The 27,683-nt window shown below is 40.6% G+C and overlaps 1 protein-coding gene across 11 annotated transcripts in view; it reads right to left on the bottom strand.

Annotated features, from left to right (window-relative positions):
- The window catches only part of plcg2 (phospholipase C, gamma 2), a 94,161-nt gene that overhangs the window by 30,055 nt on the left and 36,423 nt on the right, over nt 1-27,683 (bottom strand). For 10 of the 11 annotated variants that reach the window (XR_009788407.1, XR_009788403.1, XR_009788408.1 and 7 more), the window contains exons 9-20: nt 26,034-26,106; nt 23,438-23,539; nt 23,208-23,326; nt 17,677-17,762; nt 17,461-17,578; nt 14,355-14,523; nt 14,164-14,259; nt 13,607-13,693; nt 8,727-8,896; nt 3,624-3,824; nt 2,215-2,337; nt 1,959-2,139 (exon numbers count right to left, since the gene is read on the bottom strand). Coding sequence is in view for 3 of the 11 variants with exons in the window: in XM_061772422.1 (XP_061628406.1) it covers nt 1,959-2,139; nt 2,215-2,337; nt 3,624-3,824; nt 8,727-8,896; nt 13,607-13,693; nt 14,164-14,259; nt 14,355-14,523; nt 17,461-17,578; nt 17,677-17,762; nt 23,208-23,326; nt 23,438-23,539; nt 26,034-26,106 (1,525 nt within the window). In the remaining 8 variants the exon portion in view is untranslated. The remainder of the gene's footprint in view (nt 1-1,958; nt 2,140-2,214; nt 2,338-3,623; nt 3,825-8,726; nt 8,897-13,606; nt 13,694-14,163; nt 14,260-14,354; nt 14,524-17,460; nt 17,579-17,676; nt 17,763-23,207; nt 23,327-23,437; nt 23,540-26,033; nt 26,107-27,683) is intronic. The other variant, XM_061772421.1, reaches the window with a different exon arrangement.

Genomic DNA, 27,683 nt, shown 5'->3' with positions numbered 1-27,683 from the left:
TTTCAATCACGGGTGCACGCCATGGCTATGTTGGAACTTACACCCAATCAAATGCACAGAAGCTTTCCCTCACGTTGAAAATACATTTATGGGTTTTCGGCTCAAGCCATATAAATAGTATCTAAAGCATCAAATACTGTGTTTTACATGAATACTTTCAGGTCCCATATTTTTTTAGACCTCCATAAAATGTCAATTTCATTTAAAAAAACACATTGGTTTTGTCATAGGAGTGTTCAAAAAAGGCCCCTCTGACAGCTACTACTGTTTGACCGAAGACTGCTCCGTTTCCTCTGAATGGTTGCCTCTGTGTAGAAGACCCACTTGTGAGCGCACACATATTTGTTATGTTGATAGCGCTGGCTCGGGAGGGGAAAGGGAAGGTGGAGATCTTCGCTAGTGACGTAGATAAGCTTGAGAGATTCAATTGACCTGATTACAGGCCTCTCAGCAGAAAAACATCTGGAAATCAGGAATGCGTTGTCCCGCTGAATTTCAAATAAGGGAAAATTGTCTCGGCGGCGCGGCTTTTGGTCATTATCCCTGCTCAAAAGCTGCTTCTCTGCAACCTGTGAGAGTGTGTGCAATGTGCGTCGCTTGTTAACCATTTCTGTGATGTGTCAAATTTAAAAAAGAAATTATTGGGGTCTATTCATCTTTAAGACATGAGTGATGATGCAAAATATCCCTTTACACCACCCAGCCACAACAGTTTGACCAGTGGTTGCTGGTCAATAAGGTCGCTAGGGGCGCGGCCCTACCGATCAGCTGAGTCATCACTTTAAATAAGTAAAAAAGTTAATTAAAATTATAATTCAATATTATAATGAAAATATTATAAATTATATGTATATGTAGTTTGAATTGAGCAGGATAAATTGTATACAGTTAATTAAGAGAAAAAAGGTTTTGTGTATTGCTGCTGTCTTGTTCTACGACATAATTTCCAGTCTAGGGACGCTGAGATGTCTTTCGGTAAACTGTTGTTAAAAGTTTGAAATGCACATTGGGTCCTAGTCCAATCCAAGAGATTTTGCCTAGGGGGGGACATCGCATTCCAGCGCCCGGTTAATGGGTTTAAAAAGAAATTCCATTCGCTGTTTGTGTCAGTCAACATCTTCTCCAGTCTCTTGGCCCTCCCCCTGCCTCTGTCAGCGTTGTGGAGCCGAGTAGCGCTACGTGCAAAGTTTGAAAAATGGCGGCAGAGACCTTCAGTAACTCAGTGAAGTCTCGCACCTTTTGAGAGAACGTGAACACAGTGGCGGGGTATCTCCGCAAGCCAGGAAAAGTTGCACACTGGGCCCAGGTGATCTTCAGAGGATAGCTAGAGGCGAGATAGAACTTAAGCTGGCAAATTCCTTGTGTGTCTTGTAACATACTTGGCCAATAAAGTTGATTCAGATTCTAAATCTGTAGTGTTAAGTCTTTACAATGTAATTAATCATTGTAGGGCTACATTGCAACATAATGGGGAACAATGCTATTGGATGGATGGATGGATGGATAGAGAGATAGAGAGATAGATCAATAGATAGAGCATCCTCCCTGGAGAAAACTCCACCAGCCGCCACTGATTATGACCACTTACACAGTATATCTAACAAGAGCTGTATGACATATTTTCCCTTTACCAAGATAATAATGTTCAGTTTTTATTGAATCTGTCGGAGAGGTATCAATTGAACAATATGTTAATTGTTTTAGTGTACTGGTATAGAACTGTACTGGTATAGAACTGTACTGTATAAGTCTTAGAGCTGTTTCTCATATTTTTGACTAACTTGTGTAACTAAGTCTGAGGTTACTAAAACAATCAAACTCAAAACTGGTATTACTGCTCACATGACCATCAAAGTATGTCCATAAACATACAAAAGTAAAAAAAACATTGTAAAAAAAAAAAAATATGAAACATAAACAGTCTCCTTTTTACCCATTTTTTATTTTGTGTAACTCACTGTGCTGAAGCGATCCACTAGTTCGGGCGTGACTGGGTATCGTAGCTTGGTCTTGCGATATAGTGGCTTCTTCTTAAAGTAGTTTACCATCTCCACTAGGCTCTCAAACTCAGTTGTTGTACCGAGCAGGTAAACATTGCCTTCCTTCTGGATCCGACAGTGTTTCACTTTACCGTCACCTCTAAGATACGGAGAAATGTATTTCAGTACAAATTACAAATAAGTTGGCAAATTACGTATTGGCATGCTGCTCAACCTGAACGTGATAGCAAAAGAGTCTGGTTCTCCCTCCCTCTGCCGGATGAGGAATGCTCCATCTCTGGGAATTCGAAGCAAATGATCTTCAGCCTCACCTCTGCTCAAGTTTGGGTAGAACCACCTAATACAAAACACATTACAAAATTCACCCTAAAAATAAAATACATTTTAAGTAACTATACACATTTTTATTCTTATTTTTCCTAAAAATAAATAATATACAGTATTGTGTGTAGTAGGCTGAATAAATATTCAAGGTAATAACTGACTGTAAGGAATACCTGTGGAAAAACCTACCAGTAATCTTTTCTCTTTTCAATTTACAAAAGCAAACTATTCCAAATTGATGACTTAGCAGATGTAAAAATATACTGTAATTGCATTTACAAACTGAGCAACAGTCAACATCTGCACAGGAGGTCAGGGGGCAGAACGTGATGAAGATTGTAATTGCCCATGACCACAGTGGATATAAAAAGTCTACACACCCCTGCATTTGGCATATGAAAAATAGACCAAGACAAATCATTTCAAAACCTTTTCCAATATTTGTGACATATAACCTTACAACTTCATTGAAAAAAATCTTTTCGAGAGGGGGAAGTAAAATCAAATCAACTAATCACAGTTAACTAATCACGTTCAAACTCAAATTACACACACCTGTCACCTTTAAAAATGCATTTCTGATGTTCTAGTAGGCTGTTCATTTTTTTAAAATTATTATTATTTTCAATTTATTTATGTATTTTTTCTTTTGCTTTCTCGCAGAAGTCAGAGGGTTTTGTGCAAACATTGCATGCTATTTGGAACTGCTTACAATTCCATCCACCAAAAACAGCCCAACACGTGATGCTGCCACCAGCATGCTTCATTGCAGGTATGGTGTTGTTTTGGTGATGAGCAGTTGTGTCTGCACCAAATATACGCATCTTTTAGAATTGGAATTATAGCTAAAAAGTGCAACCTTGGTTTCATCAGATCAGATCACATTTCCACAGGTATTTGGGAGATTTCAAGTGTGTTTCTGAAAAATTTGGAAACCAAGGTTTAGCTTTTAGGCCACAATTCTAAAAGGTATGTTTGGCGCCAACACAACACTGCTCATCACTAAAAGAACACCATAACTACAGTGAAGCATGGTGGTGACATGGATATTGAAAAAAGTTTAGAAATTATTTATCTTTGTCTCATTTTTTAGATGAGAAAAACCTGGCATTGGAACAGTGGTGTGCAAGCTTTTTATATCCCCTGTATATTAAAATTACTCCAGTGGAGGGGTCTCAGATCATTAGTTATTACATAGCTAAGACTGGGCAGTATCTTTAAAATGACAGATGGAAGTAGGCAAAGGTATTTCAGGATTAATATTTGGTTTTACTGAAATATTACTTGATTTTGACAAACCCTTGTTGTTCATGTGGGTTAGGATGTGGTACAGCATCAGTGAGCCGCAACTCAAAGTCTTGACAGTGTAGCAGGTTCTCTTTATAGTGCTGTATCAGAGCATACACGCTGGGAAATTGTAGGTTTGCTGTAAGGTAGTAGTATATGTTTTGTCCCTCTGAAAAAGAACGAATACGGCAGTGCTGGACTCTCCCACTGCGCCTGAATAAATGATGAAGACAACAGGTTAAACTTTTTAACAATATATTGCAAGACAGACAGAGAAAAAGAGAGAGATTTTATACATTTTTATTTTACCTTCATCCACCACCACAATGAATTTGACATAAAACAATGAAAATGAAGGCTTGAGGTTTTTAAAGACTTAAGTGTTGACTTCCTTCATTTGACAGAAAACATCGAGGAATTACTTGTTATGCAGAGTATCAGTCGACATACTGTAATTGTAAACATAACCACAGTTTTGTCATGGTCTGTGTTTTGGTTTGGTTTGTGTTTAGTTTTCTTCCATGTTTGTCATGTGCTCATTTAGTTATGGTGTCCACCTGTTGTCGTCAACCTTCTGCCTTGTGTCGACCAATCAGCTCTCTCCAGCCACTCGTGTCTTGTCCAGGTGTTCCTCGTTGTCTCGTCAATCTGTTTGTATTTAGTTCCCCGGTTTCGTTCAGTTCATTGTCATTGTGATATGTCATTATCAGTTGTCATTGTAGTCTGTCTGTGTCACATGTCAAAGTCGCCTGGAGTTTCAGTAGTCGTGTCTTGTTCCAGTTTTAGGTTTGTTCAAAGTGTTTCTTTGTTACTTTGATTGTCAATTTTGGGACGTTGCTTTTTCCATGACCCTTGTTTACCTTTTGATTTGGAATTAAATATCATTTTTGGGACTTCTAACTTGCTTCCCTACACTTGGGTCGTCCACGTTTTTGCCTTGCCTTCGAAAAAAACAATCGTGACAAGTTTTTTTTATTTTGAAGGTAATGAAATAGAATATTCTTCAGTGGCAAAGTGATCTTGACCCAATCAAGCTTGCGTTTACAGTTACTGAAGCTGAAGAGTCTTAAACTGTAGGCGAGGAGTGTCTGAAGTTGCTTCTGTATTTGAGAGGGTGCCAGTTAAGGTCAAAATTGACTGGTGTAATACAGTCTCCGGAACAGGTGTTTGTGAGCAGGTACACAGCTGAGTTTTGGATGAATTTGGATGAAAAAGGAGATCCAGGAGAAAATAACATGCTTGCAAGCAGACATCAAGAAGATGGCCTCCAGGAATGACCTACTAAGTGAATGCCTCAGGCAACAGAAGCCCAGTCAAGGAGCCAGATGGGCTGTCAGGGAAAGACAAGCCCCTGCATGGCATGTAACACCAACAAATTGAAAAAGTGCTGACGTCAACAAAACATACTCGTGGCTGAAAGATGGCACAGGGGCACTAATCATGGCGTAGTCGTAATTATTATTCAATTCTTTCACCATCCGTACTGCTCAACCTCACTAGGGTCGCGGGCGTACTGGAGCCTATCCCAGCTGACTCTGGGCGAGAGGCGGGTACACCCTGAACTGGTTGCCAGCCAATGACAGGGAATTATTGTTATTATTGTTATACAACAATAACAACTCATATAACCAACTATAGAATCACTACTTGCTACAGTATAAAAGAATTGTATAAAGTAAAAGAAAAAAATAAAGGATTAGTCAGTGTTTTTCAACAATGTATTTTAGCAAACCTTCAATGGTGGTTATGCCACACACTTCCAGTTTTAAAGACATATCCCGCCCCACCTCTTCCAGTTCGTTGATCTCTACGCCAAATGACTATTATTTACAATTAATTCAAGGCACGCGTTGAGTGATATCAAAGGGTGGGGGGGGGGGCTGCCCTTTTGCCCTGATGTATTAAGGAATTAATAAAGTTAAACGTGTTTGAATAGGGAGAGAGTGCAAGTGAGCGGGGAGGGGCTGTGGCGAGTCTCCATGTGCCTGTGTGAGCTGCTCAACTACGAGTGAGAATCAAGTTTATCAGACAGAAAACTGACACAAATTTCACCAGAATCAGAGGCACTGTAACAGAGCAAGAAAAGAAGGTAGCACTGACTATTTCCCCTGCTACCCCACACTCATACACACAAACACAATTTTACAGCCATTAAAACTGTTAGTCCTTTTTAACATGCTATAGGACGAATTTCCGAGCTACACTTGAATGCACCATATGCCATGGCTCACACACGAACAATCAGACCGATCAAATGGATACAAAGTTGAGTAACTCTTTTATATGTTAATGTAGACAATGTATGACAAATTCATAGGTCATGTTTGTCATGGTCTGTGTTTTGGTTTGAGTTGTGTTTAGTTTTCTTTCATGTATTCCTGTGTTCCATGTTGTTCATGTCATGCGCTCATTTAGTTATTGTGTCCACATGTTCTCATCAACCTTCTACCTTGTGTCGACCAATCAGCTCCCTCTAGCCACTCGTGTCTTGTCCAGGTGTTCCTCCTTGTCTCGTCAGTCTGTTTGTATTTAGTTCCCTGCTTTCTTTCAGTTCTTGTCAGTTCGGTGTCATTGTCTCTGTTTGTGCCACGTCTTACTCACCAGTCATGTTTTGGTTCCAGTTTTAGGGTTATTCAAGTGTTTCTTTGTTACTTTGGTTATCTGTTGTGGGATTTTGTTTAGTTTGCTTTATCCATGTTCCTTGTTTACCTTTTTTGGGAAATTAAATATATTTTTTTGAGACTCCTGCCTTCCTTCCCTGCTTCCCTGCACTTGGGTCCTCCACGTTTATGCCTTGCCTTCCTCGCCTTCAAATAACCTAACCATGACAATGTTAACATTAAGAGGGATAATGTGGAGTGAGTCGATGATTGTGAAAAGTTGACCGGCAAGGTTTGTGTGACACGGTGGTCCACTCCAGTCCAGTCCAGACCTTCCAAATCAAAAGTTAGCATTTTGATACACTACTTTGTCATTAAGTCAAATCGGAAACGTGACTAAAGACTGATATTGTTACCTACAGTATATTAGCTTGCTTGCTAGCTAGCTATTTGACAGTAATAAAGCCCTTACTGTTTTGCGAATATTTATGGAACATTGTTTGGAAAATTATGGATCCAAGCCGAAGACAACATGCAAAATCCCCTTGGACCCTCCACATCCTGGTCACCACCTCTTCCAGCTCCTTCACTCAGGTAGGCGCTATCGAACAGTGCAAACTAAAACTAGCAGACATTCCAAAAGCTTCTTCCATCTTGCCTTTAACTTCTTAAACAGCTAACTTACAATGCCATTGTAACATGCTGCCAATTTTGTCTTGAGATTGTTGTCACATCTCTGTCAAGCCAAAAATACATTATTCGTGGAGTCTCTGTAGTAGTCTCGCCACTCTGCACTACTTGCATATCTGTTGTTGACCAATACTCGCCACTCATGTGCTTGAGAAGTATGTGCACCATTTGCACAATTGACACTTGATTATTGCACTACTAGTTACTTTAAACTGCTTAAATTTCTTAAAGTCTCTGTGTCATTTGCACAAAGGTCACTGTACCAGAATATTGCTCTATTAGTTATTTTAAACTGCTCTAAATTGCTAGAAGACTGCATCCTTTGCGCAATTGTCCAAAAAAAATTTATTGGCATTACCACATTACTGGTAACCTTTCATTGTTCAGTGACTCTCTGTACTGTGTTTTTATGTCTCAAAAGTATTTTCTGTCAAATGGCTGTCTGCTGTCGTATTCGAGCCGCTCCAACTACCGGAGAAAAATTCCTTGTGTGTTTTTTTTTTTAGACATACTTGGCAAGTAAAGATCATTCTGATTCAGATTCAGACATGTTGATCAGAGTTTTTTTATTTCAGGTTTTGGTGGGCTATTGGGTTTTAAATTGGGCAGACCGGTCACTTGCTGGGAATGACTCAGTTAGTTTTGATTCCAAACATGTCAGAAAATAGGAAATAATGTCCATCACTTTTCCAAAAGCTGAAGTCCATGAATGTGTTATTTTGCTTTAAACACAAAGGTAACTTGCTTGCTTTGACAAACAAAAGTAGTCCAATTTGACTAAAAATCTGAGGATTTCAAATGTCAATTTATATTTAAAAAGTGGTTCAATTCCTTTTCACTTCCTTTCCACCGTGTCATTATTGGACTGTGAATTATCTGGCCAGTTGTGATTTCATCAAGATCAGGAGTGTTATGAAATGTATTCTTCCTCTTTTCCTTTCGGCTTGTCCCGTTAGGGGTCGCATCGTTTTCCATGTAATCTCCTGCATCATCCTCACTCACACCAACTGCCCTCATGTCTGTCCTTACTACATCGGTTAACCTTCTCTTTGATCTTCCTCGAGCTCTCTTGACTGCCAGCTCCATCCTCACCATCTTTCTACCAATATACTTACTATCTCTCCTCTGGACGTGTCCAAACCATCGAAGTCTGCTCGCTCTCACTTTGTCTCCAAAACATCTAACCTTGGCCGTCCCTCTGATGAGCTCATTTCATATTTTATCCAACCTGGTCACTCCTAGAGAGAACCTCAACATCTTCATCTCCGCCACCTCCAGCTCTGCTTCCTGTTGTCTCTCCACTGCCACTGTCTCTAAATCGTACATCATGGCTGGCCTCACCAGTCTTATAAACTTTGCCCTTCATCCTACCAGTGACTCTTATGTCACATAACACGTTCCAACCTGCTTGGACCCGTTTCTTCACTTCCTTACCACACTCAGCTTTGCGCTTGACCCAAAGTATTAAGTCCTCCACCCTCGCTATCTCTTCTTCATGTAGCCCTCTCTTTTATGCACATACAGTATATTCTGTCTTACTTCAGCTAATCTTCAGTCCTCTCCTCTCCAGTGCATGCCTCCAACTCCACTTGCTCCCTGCTCTCACCGCAGATCACAATGTCATCTGCGAACATCATGGTCCACGAGTATTTCAGTCTAACCTCATCTGTCAGCCTATCCATCACCGCTGCAAACAAGAAGGGGCTCAGGGAAGAGTGCAGCTGTTCATAAAGGTTGAATTTCATCACAAAACAATATTCCCCACATTATGGGGTATGCATTAAGTGAATCCGATGATATGGAGTGTGCTTTAAGTGAACTCTACCAGAAGGAGAGGGTGATATCCGTAGGAACACTATCACTCTGTCGGACCAAAAAAGTGCCATCTCTTCCTCTTGTCTCTGTACAGTAATCATGAATCAGTCGCTCCGCCATCAGCCGACCCTCTTTAATGGCACCATGAAACCATGTTTCAGAACAATGCAAATCCTGGTACTGGAAAACACAAAAACATTTGCTCTGTTATTAATTTAATCTCAGAGAGAAAACAATCAAAATCACAGTCAGTAGTAGTTCAAAAGTTACACCACATTTTATGCACTTTTAAAGCATTTCCTTTCGCAGTATTCCTAACAAGCTATTGAGCAGCGTTAGGGACATTACTTTGGAAATGGGGTTGGTTACAATTACAAGTACCCTGTTGAAAATGTAATTGAAGTAGTTACACTTCTTCTTTCTGTTCTTCACACAAATAATAAACTGATAACAAAACATAATAAACTGTAAATACAGTTTTAAAAAATAATTTCTTGCATTGTGTGTACAGTATGTGGAAAACCACCATACAATCGACAATGACAAAATGCCCAATTTAGACAATATTACTTCACACGACAAATCAGAGCAGTGAATGTTCCATAAAAAAGTCAAAAATTATAAAGATAAACCTGTTCAAAAGTGAATAACTGAGTCTAACCTTTTCAAATCTCAGACAAAGTAATACAACCCCGAGCAAAAATTATGGAATCACGGCTCCTCGAGGATAATCATTTAAATAAAAAATAAAAGGCAAATCATGGATGTTCCACAAAACTATTTTTATTCAAAATACTACCCTTCTGGCTTTAAGAAACCCTACAAAAAAGAAGCAAGAAAGAATGTTTTAATCACAATTTTTTTTAGACCAAGTAGAAAGGAAATATGGAAGTCGAAGTCGAAGTCAAAGAAGAAGAAGAAGAAGAAGAGGTGGAAAGCGGGTTCTTCGGCAGAAAGAGAAGAGGAAAACACAGAGCCTAGAACTGAATGTGGGGACTTTGAATGTTGGGACTATGACAGGAAAATCTCGGGAGTTGGTTGACATGATGATTAGGAGAAAGGTTGATATATTGTGTGTCCAGGAGACCAGGTGGAAAGGCAGTAAGGCTAGAAGTTTAGGGGCAGGGTTTAAATTATTTTACCATGGTGTAGATGGGAAGAGAAATGGAGTCGGAGTTATTTTAAAAGAAGAGTTGGCTAAGAATGTCTTGGAGGTGAAAAGAGTATCAGATCGAGTGATGAGGCTGAAATTTGAAATTGAGGGTGTTATGTGTAATGTGATTAGTGGCTATGCCCCACAGGTAGGATGTGACCTAGAGGTGAAAGAGAAATTCTGGAAGGAGCTAGATGATGTAGTTCTGAGCATCCCAGACAGAGAGAGAGTCGTAATTGGTGCAGATTGTAATGGACATGTTGGTGAAGGTAATAAGGGTGATGAAGAAGTGATGGGTAAGTACGGTATCCAGGAAAGGAACTTGGAGGGACAGATGGTGGTAGACTTTGCAACAAGGATGCAAATGGCTGTAGTGAACACTTTTTTCCAGAAGAGGCACGAACATAGGGTGACCTACAAGAGCGGAGGTAGAAGCACACAGGTGGATTACATCTTGTGCAGACGATGTAATCTGAAGGAGGTTACCAACTGTAAGGTAGTGGTAGGGGAGAGTGTGGCTAGACAGCATAGGATGGTGGTGTGTAAGATGACTCTGGTGGTGGGGAGGAAAATTAGGAAGACAAAGGCAGAGAAGAGAACCATGTGGTGGAAGCTGAGACAGGACGAGTGTTGTGCAGCTTTTCGGGAAGAGGTGATACAGGCTCTCGGTGGACGGGAAGAGCTTCCAGAAGACTGGACCACTGCAGCCAAGGTGATCAGAGAAGCAGGCAGGAGAGTACTTGGTGTATCTTCTGGCAGGAAAGGAGAGAAGGAGACTTGGTGGTGGAACCTCACAGTACAGGAAATCATACAAGGAAAACGGTTAGCTAAGAAGAAGTGGGACACTGAGAGGACCGAGGAGAGGCGAAAGGAATACATTGAGATGCGACACAGGGCAAAGGTAGAGGTGGCAAAGGCAAAACAAGAGGCATATGATGACATGTATGGCAGGTTGGACACTAAAGAAGGAGAAAAGGATCTATACAGGCTGGCCAGACAGAGGGATAGAGATGGGAAGGATGTGCAGCAGGTTAGGGTGATTAAGGATAGAGATGGAAATATGTTGACTGGTGCCAGCAGTGTGCTAGGTAGATGGAAAGAATACTTCGAGGAGTTGATGAATGAGGAAAATGATAGAGAAAGGAGAGTAGAAGAGGCAAGTGTGGTGGACCAGGAAGTGGCAATGATTAGTAAGGGGGAAGTTAGAAAGGCATTAAAGAGAATGAAAAATGGAAAGGCAGTTGGTCCTGATGACATTCCTGTGGAGGTATGGAAGCATCTAGGAGAGGTGGCTGTGGAGTTTTTGACCAGCTTGTTCAATAGAATTCTAGTGCGTGAGAAGATGCCTGAGGAATGGAGGAAAAGTGTACTGGTGCCCATTTTTAAGAACAAGGGTGATGTGGAGAGCTGTGGGAACTATAGAGGAATAAAGTTGATGAGCCACACAATGAAGTTATGGGAAAGAGTAGTGGAGGCTAGACTCAGGACAGAAGTGAGTATTTGCGAGCAACAGTATGGTTTCATGCCTAGAAAGAGTACCACAGATGCATTATTTGCCTTGAGGATGTTGATGGAAAAGTACAGAGAAGGTCAGAAGGAGCTACATTGTGTCTTTGTAGATCTAGAGAAAGCCTATGACAGAGTACCCAGAGAGGAACTGTGGTACTGCATGCGGAAGTCTGGAGTGGCAGAGAAGTATGTTAGAATAATACAGGACATGTACGAGGGCAGCAGAACAGCGGTGAGGTGTGCTGTCGGTGTGACAGAAGAATTTAAGGTGGACGTGGGACTGCATCAGGGATCAGCCCTGAGCCCCTTCCTTTTTGCAGTGGTGATGGATAGGCTGACAGATGAGGTTAGACTGGAATCCCCGTGGACCATGATGTTTGCAGATGACATTGTGATCTGCAGTGAAAGCAGGGAGCAGCTGGAGGAACAGTTAGAAAGATGGAGGCCTGCACTGGAAAGAAGAGGAATGAAGATTAGCCGAAGTAAAACAGAATATATGTGCATGAATGAGAGGGGTGGTGGGGGAAGAATGAGGCTACAGGGAGAAGAGATGGCAAGGGTAGAGGACTTTAAATACTTGGGGTCAACCGTCCAGAGCAATGGTGAGTGTGGTCAGGAAGTGAAGAAACGGGTCCAAGCAGGTTGGAACGGGTGGAGGAAGGTGTCAGGTGTGTTATGTGACAGAAGAGTCTCTGCTAGGATGAAGGGCAAAGTTTATAAAACAGTGGTGAGGCCAGCCATGATGTATGGATTAGAGACAGTGGCACTGAAGAGAAAACAGGAAGCAGAGCTGGAGGTGGCGGAAATGAAGATGTTGAGGTTCGCTCTCGGAGTGACCAGGTTGGATAAAATTAGAAATGAGCTCATCAGAGGGACGGCCAAGGTTCGATGTTTTGGAGACAAAGTTAGAGAGAGCAGACTTCAATGGTTTGGACACGTCCAGAGGAGAGAGAGTGAGTATATTGGTAGAAGGATGATGAGGATGGAGCTGCCAGGCAAGAGAGCTAGAGGAAGACCAAAGAGAAGGTTGATGGATGTCGTGAGGGAAGACATGATGGCAGTTGGTGTTCGAGAGGAGGATGCAGGAGATAGGCTCTCATGGAAAAGGATGACGCGCTGTGGCGACCCCTAACGGGACAAGCCGAAAGGAAAAGAAGAAGAGAAGAAGAAGAAAGGAAATATGGAATTGCTCAATTCTGAGGAAAAAATTATGACATCATAATCATGAAAAGCAAACTTAACTAAAAAAAACTCCCACTCACATTCGCACCTATGGGCAATTTAGAGTCTTCAATCAACCTACCATGCATGTTTTTGGGATGTGGGAGGAAACCGGAGTGCCCGGAGAAAACCCACGCGGTCATGGGGAGAACATGCAAACTCCACACAGGCGGGGATTTGAACCCCGGACCTCAGAACTGTGAGGCAGATGTGCTAACCAGTCGTTCACCGTGCCGCCCTTGAGGCTCTTCCACTCCTTGTATTTTCTAATGCAAAAGGATGTAAACAAATAACAAAACATAACAAAAGATCATGTGATATTTGAAAGGTTTCGGTATTAATAAATATGGAGGAAAGCAAAATAGAGCTTAAACCAACTGACAATCAACACTTGACTGAGACAATGAATTTTAATAAGGGCAAACATGTTGAAAGCAGACCCTGTCCAGAATCAGGCTGAGTAAGTATACACAGCAATCAAGCGTACTATTTTCAATGGTTGATACAGAGATACTGTACAATATACTGGTAAAACAGCAGCAGTGTCAGCTGTTTTATGTGATTAAACTGTATCCTGCCAGGACAATCATTCATATAGTAATGTCCACAGCAATTTTGAGCCGCTTATTCAGAGTTGCATCATGTTTTTATTCTGGTCAAGTGGGTGAATGCTAACCAAGATGAGTGATGATAAAGCCACAATGTTGTTAGGTCTTCGCCTGGTTAGAAAAACCCTATCTTCTACCGTGTTAGCATCTTACCACCTCAGCTGGTGTCTTTCCCTGCTCGTGTCTGCTTTCGCCGAGTGTAATTGGTCGTCAGTGAAAAAAGACTAAGAATAGCAAGCCATCTATTCATTTTCTTTTGCTTATTCTTTTCTAAACATAATAGATATGAATTTTTGATAGATTGACTTGGGAACTGACTGCAGATTCGATCATTTATGGTTCTTGAATTTCACATTCAAAAGTAAGTGTTTTCCAAGTAAACCTTAATCGTTCCTTTACCTTCCTGAGGTCTTCCTTGTCCTCCTCGTACTCCTCTGCGTAGTACAGCTTGACATCAGAGATCACACAGTAGTGCTTGTTCCACCGCTGAAAAAAGGGGTGCAAAAATTGTGTCCAAAACCTAATGCTCACATTCTGATTGTACTGATTGTGACAGTTTGCACTGGTACTGTACATTGTGGTACGTCAAAGGTCAAACTCATTCAAGCTTGTAAAATTGAAATTTGGCCAAAACGTAACATCGAACTGTGAAAAAGTGTGATGGCAGCATATCCTGCAAGATGATGATGATGATATGATGCAGGCAAGCAAAAATTGTTCTCAATACCCCATTCTTCCATGTATGACATAGAACTACAGATTGAAATTCTTATTCAAAGTATGACTCCAAATGCTAAACGACTTGTTGTTGGACAGACGTCTGTCTGCTTACCCACGGTGCAGCACTGTTTGTGCATCCCTTTAACTGTGAGATCTCTCCTTGTATGCCAGCATGAGTGTGAACTAATTCTTTTTGTAGTGTGCATTTTAGATCAACTTGATACAACTCAAAGTACCTGGTTGACAGGGTCCCACATCTCCAAGTCACCCTGTTTCTGCCACGCCTTGAAGTCTTTGCTGGTGTCTCCCCCCTCAACACTGAGCTTCTTGTGCTGCACATGGACAAATAGTCGTATCGTCGAATAACATTTCTTATAAAACCTCACACACTCCCTTTCTAACACACACACACACACACACACAATACTTTAAGGATGATTTTGCCCTTCAAGTGTGTGGGTGATGGTAGCTGCTCAGCCATGTGCTCCACTGGCTCAAGAAGCAGTTTGTCTCCAAAAACTTCTCTGAAGATGCGGGCCATTTGCCGTTGCTGCTCCAATGGGCAATGCTCTTCTATGGACAGGATAACCGGGAACCTGAGAGTGTCATTGTTAAAATAAGACATGTTAAAATAAAATGTCCTGTGAAAAAAGATTAAAGTAGCAGCATTGTTGTATCTGTGATGACGTACTGATTCCTTCAGCTCAGAGTTACAGTATATGATTATATTGAAGGGAATAATATTGTTCTACTGACACCATCCAATAACAGTTTCATAATACACAACAGTTTTGTTCCTCCATTTGTGCAAATGAGAAATAACATCTGATATAAGTCTTCACTCATTTTCAGTAGAATATACTTTAGCAGAGGTGGAACCAAGTTGTTGCTTTGCAAGTCACAAGTAGGTCTCAAGTCTCTGCCCTCAAGTCCTGAGTCAAGTCCCAAGTCGAGACAGGCAAACCATGAGTCAACTCGCAAGTCCTACACTTTGAGTTTCGAGCCCTTTTGAGTCATTTTAACAACATATTTGATATTCTTAATTTAAAATATACAATATTTATTCATTCATTTTCCATACCACTTCTCCTCACTAAGGTTGCGGGCGTGCTGGAGGCTATCCCAACTATCTTTGGGCGAGAGGCGGGGTACACCCTGAACTGGTCGCCAGCGAATCGAAGGGCACACACAAACAAACAACCATTCTCACTCACATTCATACATACGGACAATTTAGAGTCCTCAATTAACCTACCATGCATGTTTTTGGGATGTGGGAGGATACCGGAGTACCCGGAGAAAACCCACACAGGCACGGGGAGAAAATGCAAACTCCACACAGGCAAGGCCGGATTTGAACCCGGCTCCTCAGAACTGTGAGGCAGATCTGTTAACCAGTCGCCAACAGTGAAATTAAACAAACCTGTCACAAATGAGAATTTTAATCCAGTAGTGCTGCAATTAGTAACTGAGTACCCTACTCACATTCCTATCAAATAATCAAGTTCACTGTATTCAGATAAAATATATTTTGATTGTTGAAGTGCAATTATTCATACATGAAAAATGAGACATTACATTTAATGAATGACCAATTGTTTCCTCTTTGAGATAATCAACAACATTTTTCTGAAATTCACATTGTCCATTTAGCAGGAAACTGCATTTTCTTGTCTACAAACATTTCTCGTGAGGCAAATTCAAATACAAATGAAAACAAACAAGAATATAAATAGATTTCAGATTAAACTTGGCATTTATAGTATCGAAAACATAAGCCATTAATTAAGTCATTTAGTGCCAAAGAGTTATTAATGCGTTTTCACAAATCCATCTAGTTACTGCCAAAGACGTAGTAATACGTTTTACCCACAAACTCCCTAAATACAAGTAGCACATTGACTGTCCTCCAAGGGAAAATAACATTTTAGACCACAGCTATACTACGCTAAAAACGCATATCGTGCCAAACCTCGTGCCGCCCTGGGCTCGTCTGATCACTGCTTAATTCACTTAATACGATCATACAGGCAACAACTTAAATGCGCGAAGCCTACGGTCAAAACTGTGAAAAAGTGATAGAACCTCACAGCTGTCTAGACTGCACAGACTGGAGTGTCTTTGAAAATTCAGCTGGCAGCCTGGATGGATATACGGACACTGTCACATCCTGTATCAGTTTTTGTGAAGAGGAGTGCGTACCAACAAAGTCATTTCGCACATTCAATAACAACAAACTGTGGTTCACTGCCAAACTTAAGCAACTTTGTCAGGCTACAGAGGATGCATATCAGAGCGGGGACAGGGTCCTGTATAATCGAGCTCGTAACCTGCTGACTAAAGAAATTAGCATTGCAAAGAGAAACTATGCAGTGAAGTTAGTATCGCGCTAACCACTCTAAATCAGTCTGGCGTGCATTACAATCGCTAACCATTTACAAGCGACGATCCCCCCAAGCTGAGAACAATTGCTTTTTTTTACGTTTTTATGTCATGTAGTATTATTCCCTTAATTATGAATCTCTTTCATTCTCCATAGCCCATTAGGTACACTTCTCATTATATTGACCAACAGAAAACAGTCTTGGCTTTTGTTATTTGGTGTTCTCTTAAGAACCGTAGGAGTTACAAGGCTGTCACCACAGAGTACACAGCATAGTTTGCTCAGACATAAAGTTGAGTGAAACTGACTTTTAAATACAACATTAAAACAATTCAGTGCAATAAATTCCAATCATAATCTCAGTTGTTGTTCATTTAACATTTATAAGGTGTGAATACTTTTTTTAGTGTTATGATGTATGGGGAATAAATGTGAAAAACCATTTTATTAACACTCCAATATATGTTGCAACTGGAGCAAGATTGTATGACTTGACTTGTGACTTGCTTAAACCAAGTAATAACTTGACTCGACTTGCTTAAAATTTAGTGGAGACTCGACTTGACTTGCTTGATTCTTTGCTATATTGACTTGGGACTTGCTTGATACATGAAGGTTATGAGTTGAGACTGGCAAATACTCCCACCTCCCACCTCTGACAAACACCATTTGACATTCATGTTTTATTATGCACTTAACTATTACTGAAGTTTACATTTGATAATCTATTAAAAACAAACTTTTAAAACAAACAAACAAACATGCAATTCTAGAAACAGATGTGTTTTGGAAATTTGTTGTAATAGTTGATGTCATATTTGGTTAGGACAGGTGAGTATTCCTTTCCTGTGCACTGTGTGTGAATAAACTACAGTTAACTCTAAATCAATAAAAATATTATCGGTTATCGTATTGGTATCGGTCTTGAGAAGCAGAAAGTTATTGGTATCGGCTAAAAAAAAATATCATGCATCCCTAGTTTTTTTGTCTTGTTTGTTTGCTCTTTTTTAAATTCCATTTGGCCCTAAACACTTGCGGTTCTCCTGGTCACAATTGAATTAATTCCTAAACCACCAAATAAAATAACTACATTATAAAATATTTCATCCCTCTGTCACTTAAATTGTGGAGAAATATTTGTTCTACTTACTCCGAGGTAACAAAAGCATGCTGATTGATTGCTTTAACCACATCTTCAAACTTGATTTTGGTTGTCCTGGTCCAACCATGATAGATGATTGGTTCTCCAGGTCCTTCCCAGCAATCCACTGCATTCCACAACATGCAAAACATTAAAAAATACAATTGGGAAAGCAAATTTCATGTGGAAGAATATATCTAAAGTCAGAGTATAGAATATACTGACATTCAACACAGCGACATCCCAGGCGCAGACAGCGCACATAAGCCTCTGTTGAAGACTCACTACGAAGCTGGTCACCTGTCAGGTAGCTATAAAAAAAAAAAATTGTGATTAAAATCTTGGTACTGTTTGCTTAATTAGGAAGGGAAGTAAAGTTTTATTTCAGTCCCTATATGTTCTATATGTTCTCATTGACCATCGGTTTTCAATGGGTAGGCGCCAGAGGTGGCCCCACAGAGAGATAAATGTGACCAAAACCTGAGACCACTGAACTCCAGCGACAAATTGAGATAAGATACACAAATTTGTTGACCAAGTAACGTTTCAACAGGTAATTTTTCGATATGAGCTGGAGTCACAGAATGAACTACGTGTCGCGGTGCTACGTGCAACTGGAGTTACACGTAGCAAAAGCCAAAAGAGACTGATAAATTCCACAAGTCAAACCGTACTGCTCCCTACTGCTATGGACATATACAGAGTTTGGCATCTGGAAGAACTGATATTGAAAGCATTGGTGCCTCCATTGCTGGGTATGATCCATGTAAGCCTGCCATTTTGAAGTTAGCCAGGAACACGGAGCTAACTAAAGGAACCCAGTTATGGAAGCAATAGCAATGAGAGTGCACCGAACGTAACTTTGCTTAACAGGAGCAAGCTTTTAGTGTGTGATGCTTAACTCCCAGGAGAAGACAAGAGAATCAATCATCTTGTATCAGGACATAATAATGGCATTCGACACGGAGCCATGGCACTTTCTACTGTCACAAACCATTCAACGGAATGACTTCATGCAGCTCGAATTGGACTGGACAGAACTGGTAACTGGCCAACAACATCATAAAAGTAACAGTTGGGACTCCATTTCCCATGACCATCCACGGCAGCATTTGCTTGCTTGGGATTAGTGATGGGAATCAAAAACAGCCCAAAAGTGTATTTTCGGCCTCGGACCGAAAAACTTATTTCACCAAAATAACATGTTTCATGCATAACATGTCACATGATGACCACTTACGGCCGGCGCACGTGAGTGTTTACACACCAGAGTAAAGAATCCTTTACTATTAACAACCAATGCTCTCTAGCACTTTGCTGAATATCCAGTTGAATTGACTGGGTCATTTTATTACACATATGGTTTGATAATGACATAGTGCCATAAATCAACCATAAATGTGAAATAAGCAGCCCTCCATTTTCCGAACCGTTTATCCTCACTAGGGTCGCGGACGTGCTGAAGCCTATCCCAGCTATCTTCTAGCGAGAGGCGGGGTACACCCTGAACTCGCAGGGCACATAATAAACAAACAACCATCCACACTCACATTCACAACTACGGGCAATTTAGAGTTTTCAGTTAACCGACCATGTATGTTTTGGGGGTGTGGGAGGAAACCAGAGTACCCAGCGAAAACCGACGCAGGCAGAACATGCAAACTCCACACAGGCGAGGCCAGATTTGAACCTGGGTCCTCAGAACTGTGAGGCAGATGTTCTAACCAGTCGACCACCGTGCCGCCTGAAACAAGCCTAAATGATCACACACGCATTCAAGAAACTACTTGTAACAAACGCACAATAAGAAAAGCTGAATGTCTTTATAACTGTAATAATTAAAATTTGCATGTCACAATGAATTATGGGATTTTCCGTCATCATGATCGCGGCAACTAGCCCAAATTTAACATCTCTATTGTCACCCAACCTTGCTGCTTTCCGCTGTTCAGTGGTGGAAAGCTTGTTGCACATTATGTGCAACAAGCAGTTCCCCAAAGAAATGAACGAGACGTAAAATCTTTTACCCGTTGATGAAGAATCACCGTGACAAAGGCAAACGAGCGTGGCTAGTTGTCGACAAGCTATATGTCAACGGCCAACTGTTTCGTGATGCCAACGTCACGCCCTGGCTCTTCGAGATAAGTACTTCTTTTGCTCTGTTGTCGTTATGAATTGTCAAAAGTGTACTCTTTTGTTTCATTCTTTCCACTTTTGCTTAGACAAACAAAAACAAAAAAAATGAATCACGCATACCACCAGCATGAATCCATGGTCTTGTTGACATATGGAGGCTGAAAAAAACATACAAAAAGAGAATACACATTTTTCTCGTCGGTTCACCGCTCTTTCTCAAGAATAGATTTTTTTTTTTTTCCAAACAATTTGCCAGCTCAAAGAATAACGCCCGAAATACATCCAATCATCAACAGCGACCATGCACCAATTTCTCTCAATCTAAAAGTTTAATCAAGTGTGGGACCCCCACCAACATGGCGCTTCAACACGTCCCTATTGAAGGACCCGGATTTTGATTCTTTTGTGAGGAAGGAATGGGATGAGTTTTTGAAATTCAACGACTCCCCAACCATATCCCCATTTCTGTTGTGGGAAACTGGGAAAGCTGTATTGAGAGGTCGAATCATACCATGCGCTTCGTATAAAGAAAAATGAGAACAAAAACTGGAAAATGGAATTGAGGAAAAAATTAAACACCTCACAGAAGAATATGCAATTAATCCGACAGATAGGCTTAGAAACCAACTTCAAAAGGCAAAACATCAATTAGATGTTATCTTATCCAAAAGAACATATTTTCTACAACAGTTGATACACTAAATTTGACTACAGTAATAAATCAGAAAAATTCCTTGCGAACCAACTTCAGCGCAATAAAGAAAAGTCATTAATTACAGCCATTCAAGATTCAAACGGCAACTGTTCCCAGTCACCGCAAGAAATAAATGACATTTTTTACAATTATTATAGCGGCCTATACGAATCTTCGAACAACCCAGACCAAAAACAAATTGAAACTTTTATTAAGGATCTAAACATTCCTCAATTAAATACACAAATTAAAGACAGCCTTGATGTTCCTTTAACCATCACAGAATTACATAACGCATAAAAAAATATGCAATCGGGACGAGCGCCTGGCCCGGACGGAATCCCCGTCGAATTCATTAAAAATTTCTGGCTCACGCCTCTATTTCTCAGAACAGTCAAGGAGATAAATGATAAAGGTAGAATTAGTAGCCATATGAACACAGCTTCAATTATGTTATTCCTAAAGTCAGGTAAAGACCCCACTCTCGGCCCTTATCACTGATTAATATATATTATCTCCAAAACCCTCGCAACGAGAGGGTTTTGTATAGCCGGGTTCACAACCCTTGTCCTGCATGCTTCTTCTCCTGTCCTTGTCCTGTTCTAGCTTGTCCTGTCCATCCCTCACAGGGTGTAGCACTACAGCCCCATGCAACACTCATATTTAATGTTTCATTGTTGTCGATAATGTAATGACTTACTTTTCTCATCCTGTTTACAATTAGTGCTTTGTCTTTTGTCGTCGTTTTTCTCTCTCCCCTCTAGAAACTTTCCTCTGTTCAACTCTGATTCTCAATAAAATTCCATTATTATACTAAGAAACCACAGCGGAAGCTTAAAAACTCCACGGTGACACAGTAAAACTGTTCCGGCATAAAAAGGATACAGATCTTCCATTCTGCTTGACCAAACAGCCGAACAGGACAACAACAAAAAAATTAGTAAAAGAAGTATAAAATGGAATCGGAATCGCAAAACGCGCATCAATTCCCATCCCTCCTTGGTATATTATTTTCTGCAACTTTTCAGTTGTGGCACTCATAGTACGTAATCGTGTTGATGTTGGGTTTGTTAAAATAGATCATATCCTCTCTACCCACATATTTTATTTTGTTGCAATTACTTACAATACATTTATGTACAATGACGACAGCAACAGATCAACGGCTAATTAAGCTTTTTTCTGGGATTTTTTTTTGTGAATTGCGTAATAAGAGTTGTTTTTATTTCTGGTTCCAGGTTAAAGTTAATATTTTTGTTTAGGGTATTACATTGAGATATGTATTTTGTGCAGGTCAGTCAAGTTTATCCACAACAAATTCTAATCGGTGGTGTTAAGGATTGCTTTGTCAGTCAGATTGAAACTGGAAGGGGGCATCCCCAAACTGTTCCCACAAAATTGGCAGCACGGGATTGTCCAAAATATTGGGCCTTAGTTCTAGTGAAAGGAACTTTGAATGAAATCAGCATATCAAGAGATTTAAGACAATTCCGTGCACGTGGTGAAGACAAGCTAATACAGCACTCTCATGGAAGCACTCTCATCGAAGTGTACTGCTGCTGGATTACTACAAGGATTATTAGTGAACTAAAGGTACAGTGCATCTGGAAAGTTTTTATAACACTTCACTTTTTCCACACCATTTATTGTTTACAGACTTATTCTAAAATATATGTATTTTTTCCCCTCGCAATTCTACAGTGACATGAAAATGTTTTGGGTGGAAAACATGAAAAAAACGATTAAGAATTTTAAAAACATTTTTGTTCTGTTCATAGTATTCATAGCCTTTAATAAATACATTGTTGATGAAAGTTTGGCCTCAAATCTGAATATGATGCTACAATCTTCCCACACATACAGTCACAGTTATCAAGACACTTTACTGGAGAATTTAAGGCCATCTGTCTGCTAACAGAAGCTTAACAGAATATGGGTAATGCAATAGGACAACAACCCAAATGACAGAAGTAAATCAACAACTGAAATGTGCCTTCCGGAGTGGCTCAGTCAGCTTTGAAATGCTGTTGCATGACCTTAATAGAGTGATTTACACCAGATATTCAGAGAATATTGTTGAACTGCACCAGTTTTGTAAAGAGGAATAGACCAAAATTCCTCCTGACCGTTGTGCAGTTCTGATCTGCAAATACAGGAAATATTTAGTTGAGGAGGTTCAACCAGGTATTAAATCCGAATATTCACACACTCTTTCCACCCTTCACTGGAAAATGTATGCTGTGTTTCAGTAAAAACATGGAAACATACAGTCATGGAAAAAAAAATATTAGACCGCCCTTTTTGTTTATTTTTAATACTTGGTACATCTAAGGGTATATTTTTTTGGACAAATATAATGAGGACTACAAAAATGAGTTAAATATAAGAACTGATATCAAGCCATTTTCCATGGTTTTATTGACCATAACAAAAATCACAAAGATAAGCTTAAGCGTGTCAAATAGGACAACATATTATGGAATCAGCTGCATTTTTGTGGTGTTCATTGCATTGTTCAGGTAACATAGCTTTTGTGGTACCAGACATTAAAATGAGCAAGAAATTGAAGAAACAAGGGTCATCTAATCATTGTTTCCATGACCATAATGGTCTGTGTGGTGTTAGTTTAATAAAATCGTCTTTGTCTGTTGTTATGACTTTGATGAAGATGAATCATTTTTAATGGCTAAATACAGGTAATTTCTAAAGTCTCTAATACTTTCATGTGAACCACATATAAGCTCTACAAAGCCAGTAGTTTCGTCTCTGAAAAAAATCTCAACAATGTATTGTACTGGAAGAATATTACTTGAGACAGATTTTATTTTAACCCAATTAGTAAACTTGTTCAGCAGCTGAATCTACAAGAATATGTATATAACATAATTCTCTCGTGTTAATCGTGAGAGTGTGATGTCATACTGACGTGTTATGTGATGAATTGATCCAGTAATGGGACAAAGGGTTGTTCATGTCTTGGTTGTTAATCTCTGATAATTTATCATCCCACAGACAGTTCTCCTTGGAAAACAGGAAGTTGAGGAACTAGGAATAAATTGGAGAAGAGACATACAAATACAATACTTGTGTGCTGCATTTCAGAAATATGATAACATTAATGAATCAATGGTGATCTTTTTGAAAATGTCAGAATACCTCACTGACTGTGAACTCAGGGTCGTTGGTTTTTCTCATGGTGTCATCAATGAAAGTAGTCATCAACTCTCTAACCTTATTGAGATCACTAGCCCATGACTCCTTCAGGAATAGAAAGAAAACCAGACATACTGTATTTAATTTCATAGACATCAGTATCAAGTATCTCTTGTGGTTGTCACAAGTATACAATTTATTTAAGTAGTATACAAGTAAAGAAAAAATACAAAAATAAAACTGAAAGACCCTTATTTTTTTTAATTACTGTGGACAGAATTACAATCTTTATTTATCCGTCCATCCACCCAGGTTCTTCCGTTTATCCAAGGTTGGGTCGTCGGTCTATTCAACATGTCCCCAGGGGCATATGCCGACGTGAACTGGAACAACTAACCAGGGACGCTGCCAGGAGGCATCTATACCAGATGCCCAAGTCACCTCATCTGGCTCCTCTTGATGCAGAAGAGAAGCAGCTTTATTCTGATCCCTTCCCGGATTACCAAATTTCTCACTCTTTCTTGAGGAAGAGCCTAGTCACGTATTCCGGCCGCTTATATTTGTGAACTTGTTCTTTCAGTCACAACCCACAGCTCATGACCATGTGTGAGGGTGGGAAACATATACTGACCGGTAAACCGAGAGCTTCGCTTTTCGGCTCAGCTCCCTTTTCACCAAGACAAGACAGATGGATAAAGAATCCGCATCACTGCAGATGCTGCACAGATCCATATGTCGATCTCCCGCTACATTCTTCCCTCAATTCAAAACAAGAACCCAAGATACTTGAACTCCTCATCTCCGACCCTTTTCTGACTGAAGACCATGGTCTGTGACTTGGAATTGCTGACTCTCATTCCAACCACTTCACACCTGGCTGCAAACCACTCCAGCGAAAGTTGAAGCTCACGACTTGATGAAGCCAACAGCGTCACAGTATCTGCAAAATACAGAGACATAATACCGAGACCAACAAATCAGACCCCCTCAACGCCTCGGCTGTGCTGAGAAATGCTTCCCATGAAGATTGTAAACAATATTGGTGACAAAGGGCAGCTTTGGCAGAGGCCAAACCTCGCCGGATAGTATTCCAACTTACTGCCGGCATTGCGGACCAAACTCTGACAAAGGTTGTACAGTGACCACACAGTAGCCTATACTTCTGGAGCACAGCCACAGGACTACCTGAGGGACAGGGTCCAACACCCTCTGCAATACCACAATATATATATATGTAGACTGGATGGGCAAACATCCATGTATCCTCAAGGACCCTGCTGAGGGAGTACAGCTTGTCTACTGTTCCACAGTCAGGACAAAAACCACAGTGTTCCTCCTGAACCAGAGGTTCGACTTCCTAAAGGACACTCCTCTACAGAACCCCTGAATAGGATGAAACATGTGATTGCCTCATAGTTACAACACACGCTCCCCCTTGTTAATAAGAGGGCCGACCATCCCCAGTGCCAACTCAGAGGTACTGTCCCCAATGTTGACCCAATGTCCATGTGATGTTGCGGAGACGTGTCAACCAAGACAGCCCCACAGAGGGCAGGGGTACGGGTGTAAGGAGGTTGGCGACACCAAGGGCTACTCCAGAATGGAAAAGGCTCCTTTCCTGACATAGTTGACATTTTGCATCCCTAGAGCCAGCTTCTGAAGCCGGGGCCAATGAGTGCACGCCCGACCACGTGGCGCTCACCTCTGAGCTCCACCTCCAGGCCTGGGTCCAGAGGGGGGCCCGGTGACCCGGGTCCGGTTAAAGGAAACCATGGTCCAATTGTATTTCTCATCATAGGGGTTCTGAGCTGTGCTTTGTGTGGTCTCTCCCCTTGGACCTGTGATATTACCAGGTGGCCTCTGATGACTTAGCTGCCTGGATCATTGGGACAAACAAACCCCTCAATCAAGCTAAGGTGATGACTCAAGGAGGGGCTCTTTATCCATCCATCCATTTTCTGTACCGCTTAGCCTCACTAGGGTCGCGGACGTGCTGGAGCCTATCCTTTATTTGAAATACAATTATTATGTGGCAGAAAGATTCCACTCTGCCCCAGTTTGATAGCTCAGGCAGCAGAATATCAGACTTGAGTTTTCGTGTTAAGGTAATTATTTTATGTTATGAATTATTTTTCTTTAAAATGTGCCTATGATGCCATGGCATTGCCGGAAACGCACAAAGCTTCCAATCAGATTGCCCCCATACCAAGCCTACAATGCACACAAACCCCTTTTGAGAGTGTTTGGAGATTGCAATCATATTTATTGTCAATTAATTTTGGAATTTTTGGTCCATATTTTGTAGCACTTGCGCACAATTTCTGAGGATAAAAAAAAATCCTGGGGTTGGGAGTAGGTTCTGTCTCATGGTTACCTGAGCAAAGTTACATTGTCATTTCTCAAAGGGTTGAATTTTCCAATTAACATCCGCTACTTGTCAACCGCACTGGACAAATGATACATTATTATATCAATAATAGATTTTAAAAACAGAAGAAATAAATGCTTCTGTCTCTTCTTGTGGAAATTAAAAACGTAATTGTTTGATAAGCACAGAAACAAAAGATCTGCTGGAATTATTTATTTTAGTTTTGCATACCTTCTGCTGGTAGATGAGAAACCTTTGGAAGTCATGGAGCAAAACTACCGAGGCATCAGGTTTATCTGTATTACTGAACAACACAAGACAGTGTACATAGTAAAACTGAGAATACACACTATCAGTGGGGTAGTGTTGCCTTTATGTTTGTGTTTGTTTAGATCGGGGGGTCACCAACCTTTTTGAAACAGAGCACCTTTCTGGGGACAGATAAATGTGACGAGCTAACAGTTTGATACAGGCTTCTGAAATTTTTTTTCTCACATAACCTTTAATTATATGTTGTTATGAATAAATGAAATGGGTGTCAAACTCATTTTTGTTGCGTGCCATTTCATTGTTATTGGTTCCCAACGAAAGGCTGTTTTGAATCTGAACCCATATAAATGCATTATTCGCCTCATTATTACATATACACAACCAACTGATGGATAACTAAGTATGAAATCAGAAGCAAGGCTTGAAAAAAAATTTGCTTTGAGGTGCAGCTTTCTAATTTGGAGGAGCAATGTTTTGAAGGTTTATCACACAGGGCCCCGAAGCAGGGGTTTTATTAAACAAAAAAAATACAACAATATAATGGGGGAATTGAATGTACGGCTGCAGATACCGAATATTTTAGTACTCGAATATCCTTCAAAAAACTCACCTGTTTGGGTACATAACCCATTTTACCCGTTATTCCTCTCGGACCACATTTGCCACGTTTTTTACCTACACAACTCAAAGTGCATTTATAAATCAGATGGTAGTATTCTGGTCATATGTCACACAATGACTACACTGAGCAAAACATTTAATCACACCGTATGTAAGGGACATCAGTGTTGGGAAAGTTCTTTTTTTTTTGTGCAAACTAGTTTAAAAAAGTTCACTGCTCCAAAAATTAACTCGTTCAGTTCATTGTTCATAATTCAAAATTTTTAACCATGTTCATGTACCGCTTATCCTCACTAGGGCCGCAGGCGTGCTGGAGCCTATCCCAGCTATCTTCGGGCAAGAGGCGGGGTACACCCTGAACGGGCCAGCCAATCGAAGTGAACCAAGTTCAACGTTCCCAAAATGAAATAGTTCATAGTTCTGTTTTTCTCTCTCAATATGTAGCTGAAGGCTTATTACTCTGAAAATACTGGCATTTCATTATCCTCCATGTTGCCACCCATTCAGGCCACACTAGTAGCCAGCTGCAGCTTTCACCCCACAATCTCAAAAACATGAGGAAAAACTTGTTGCTTGCTTTTTTTTTTTTTTTTAATGATGAATTAAAACAAAAGGGGGCCTTTGTCCTTAATGTGCAAAAGTAGTTCTGCAATCAGTTCTTCGAGTCGATCTGTCAACGGTTGAGGTGGCGGTTCGTCACGGTCCACTGTCAGGTCATGGCGGGGGAGTCCAGCCAATCCTCTTCATCCTCAACGTGGAGAGGAAGAGGGTCACTATGGCTGATGGAGTATGGCATAGATTGCTAAAAGTTGATGACTTTGTTGATTAGCCTCCTCCTTTCTACCTGAACTTCACCCACCTTGGCATGCATAACTTCCTATGACTGCTGTAACATGCCATTCTCATTCTGTATGTGCCTGAGTTCCCTTCTCAATGTGTAGTCTTGGGTCACAGGATGAGTTGAAGGAGGTTCTTGAACTTGTGTGTGTG

The sequence above is a fragment of the Phyllopteryx taeniolatus genome, chromosome 5, assembly GCF_024500385.1.
Source record: "Phyllopteryx taeniolatus isolate TA_2022b chromosome 5, UOR_Ptae_1.2, whole genome shotgun sequence".
Classification (NCBI taxonomy): domain Eukaryota; kingdom Metazoa; phylum Chordata; class Actinopteri; order Syngnathiformes; family Syngnathidae; genus Phyllopteryx; species Phyllopteryx taeniolatus.
This window is presented reverse-complemented; position numbering and strand designations above follow the sequence as displayed.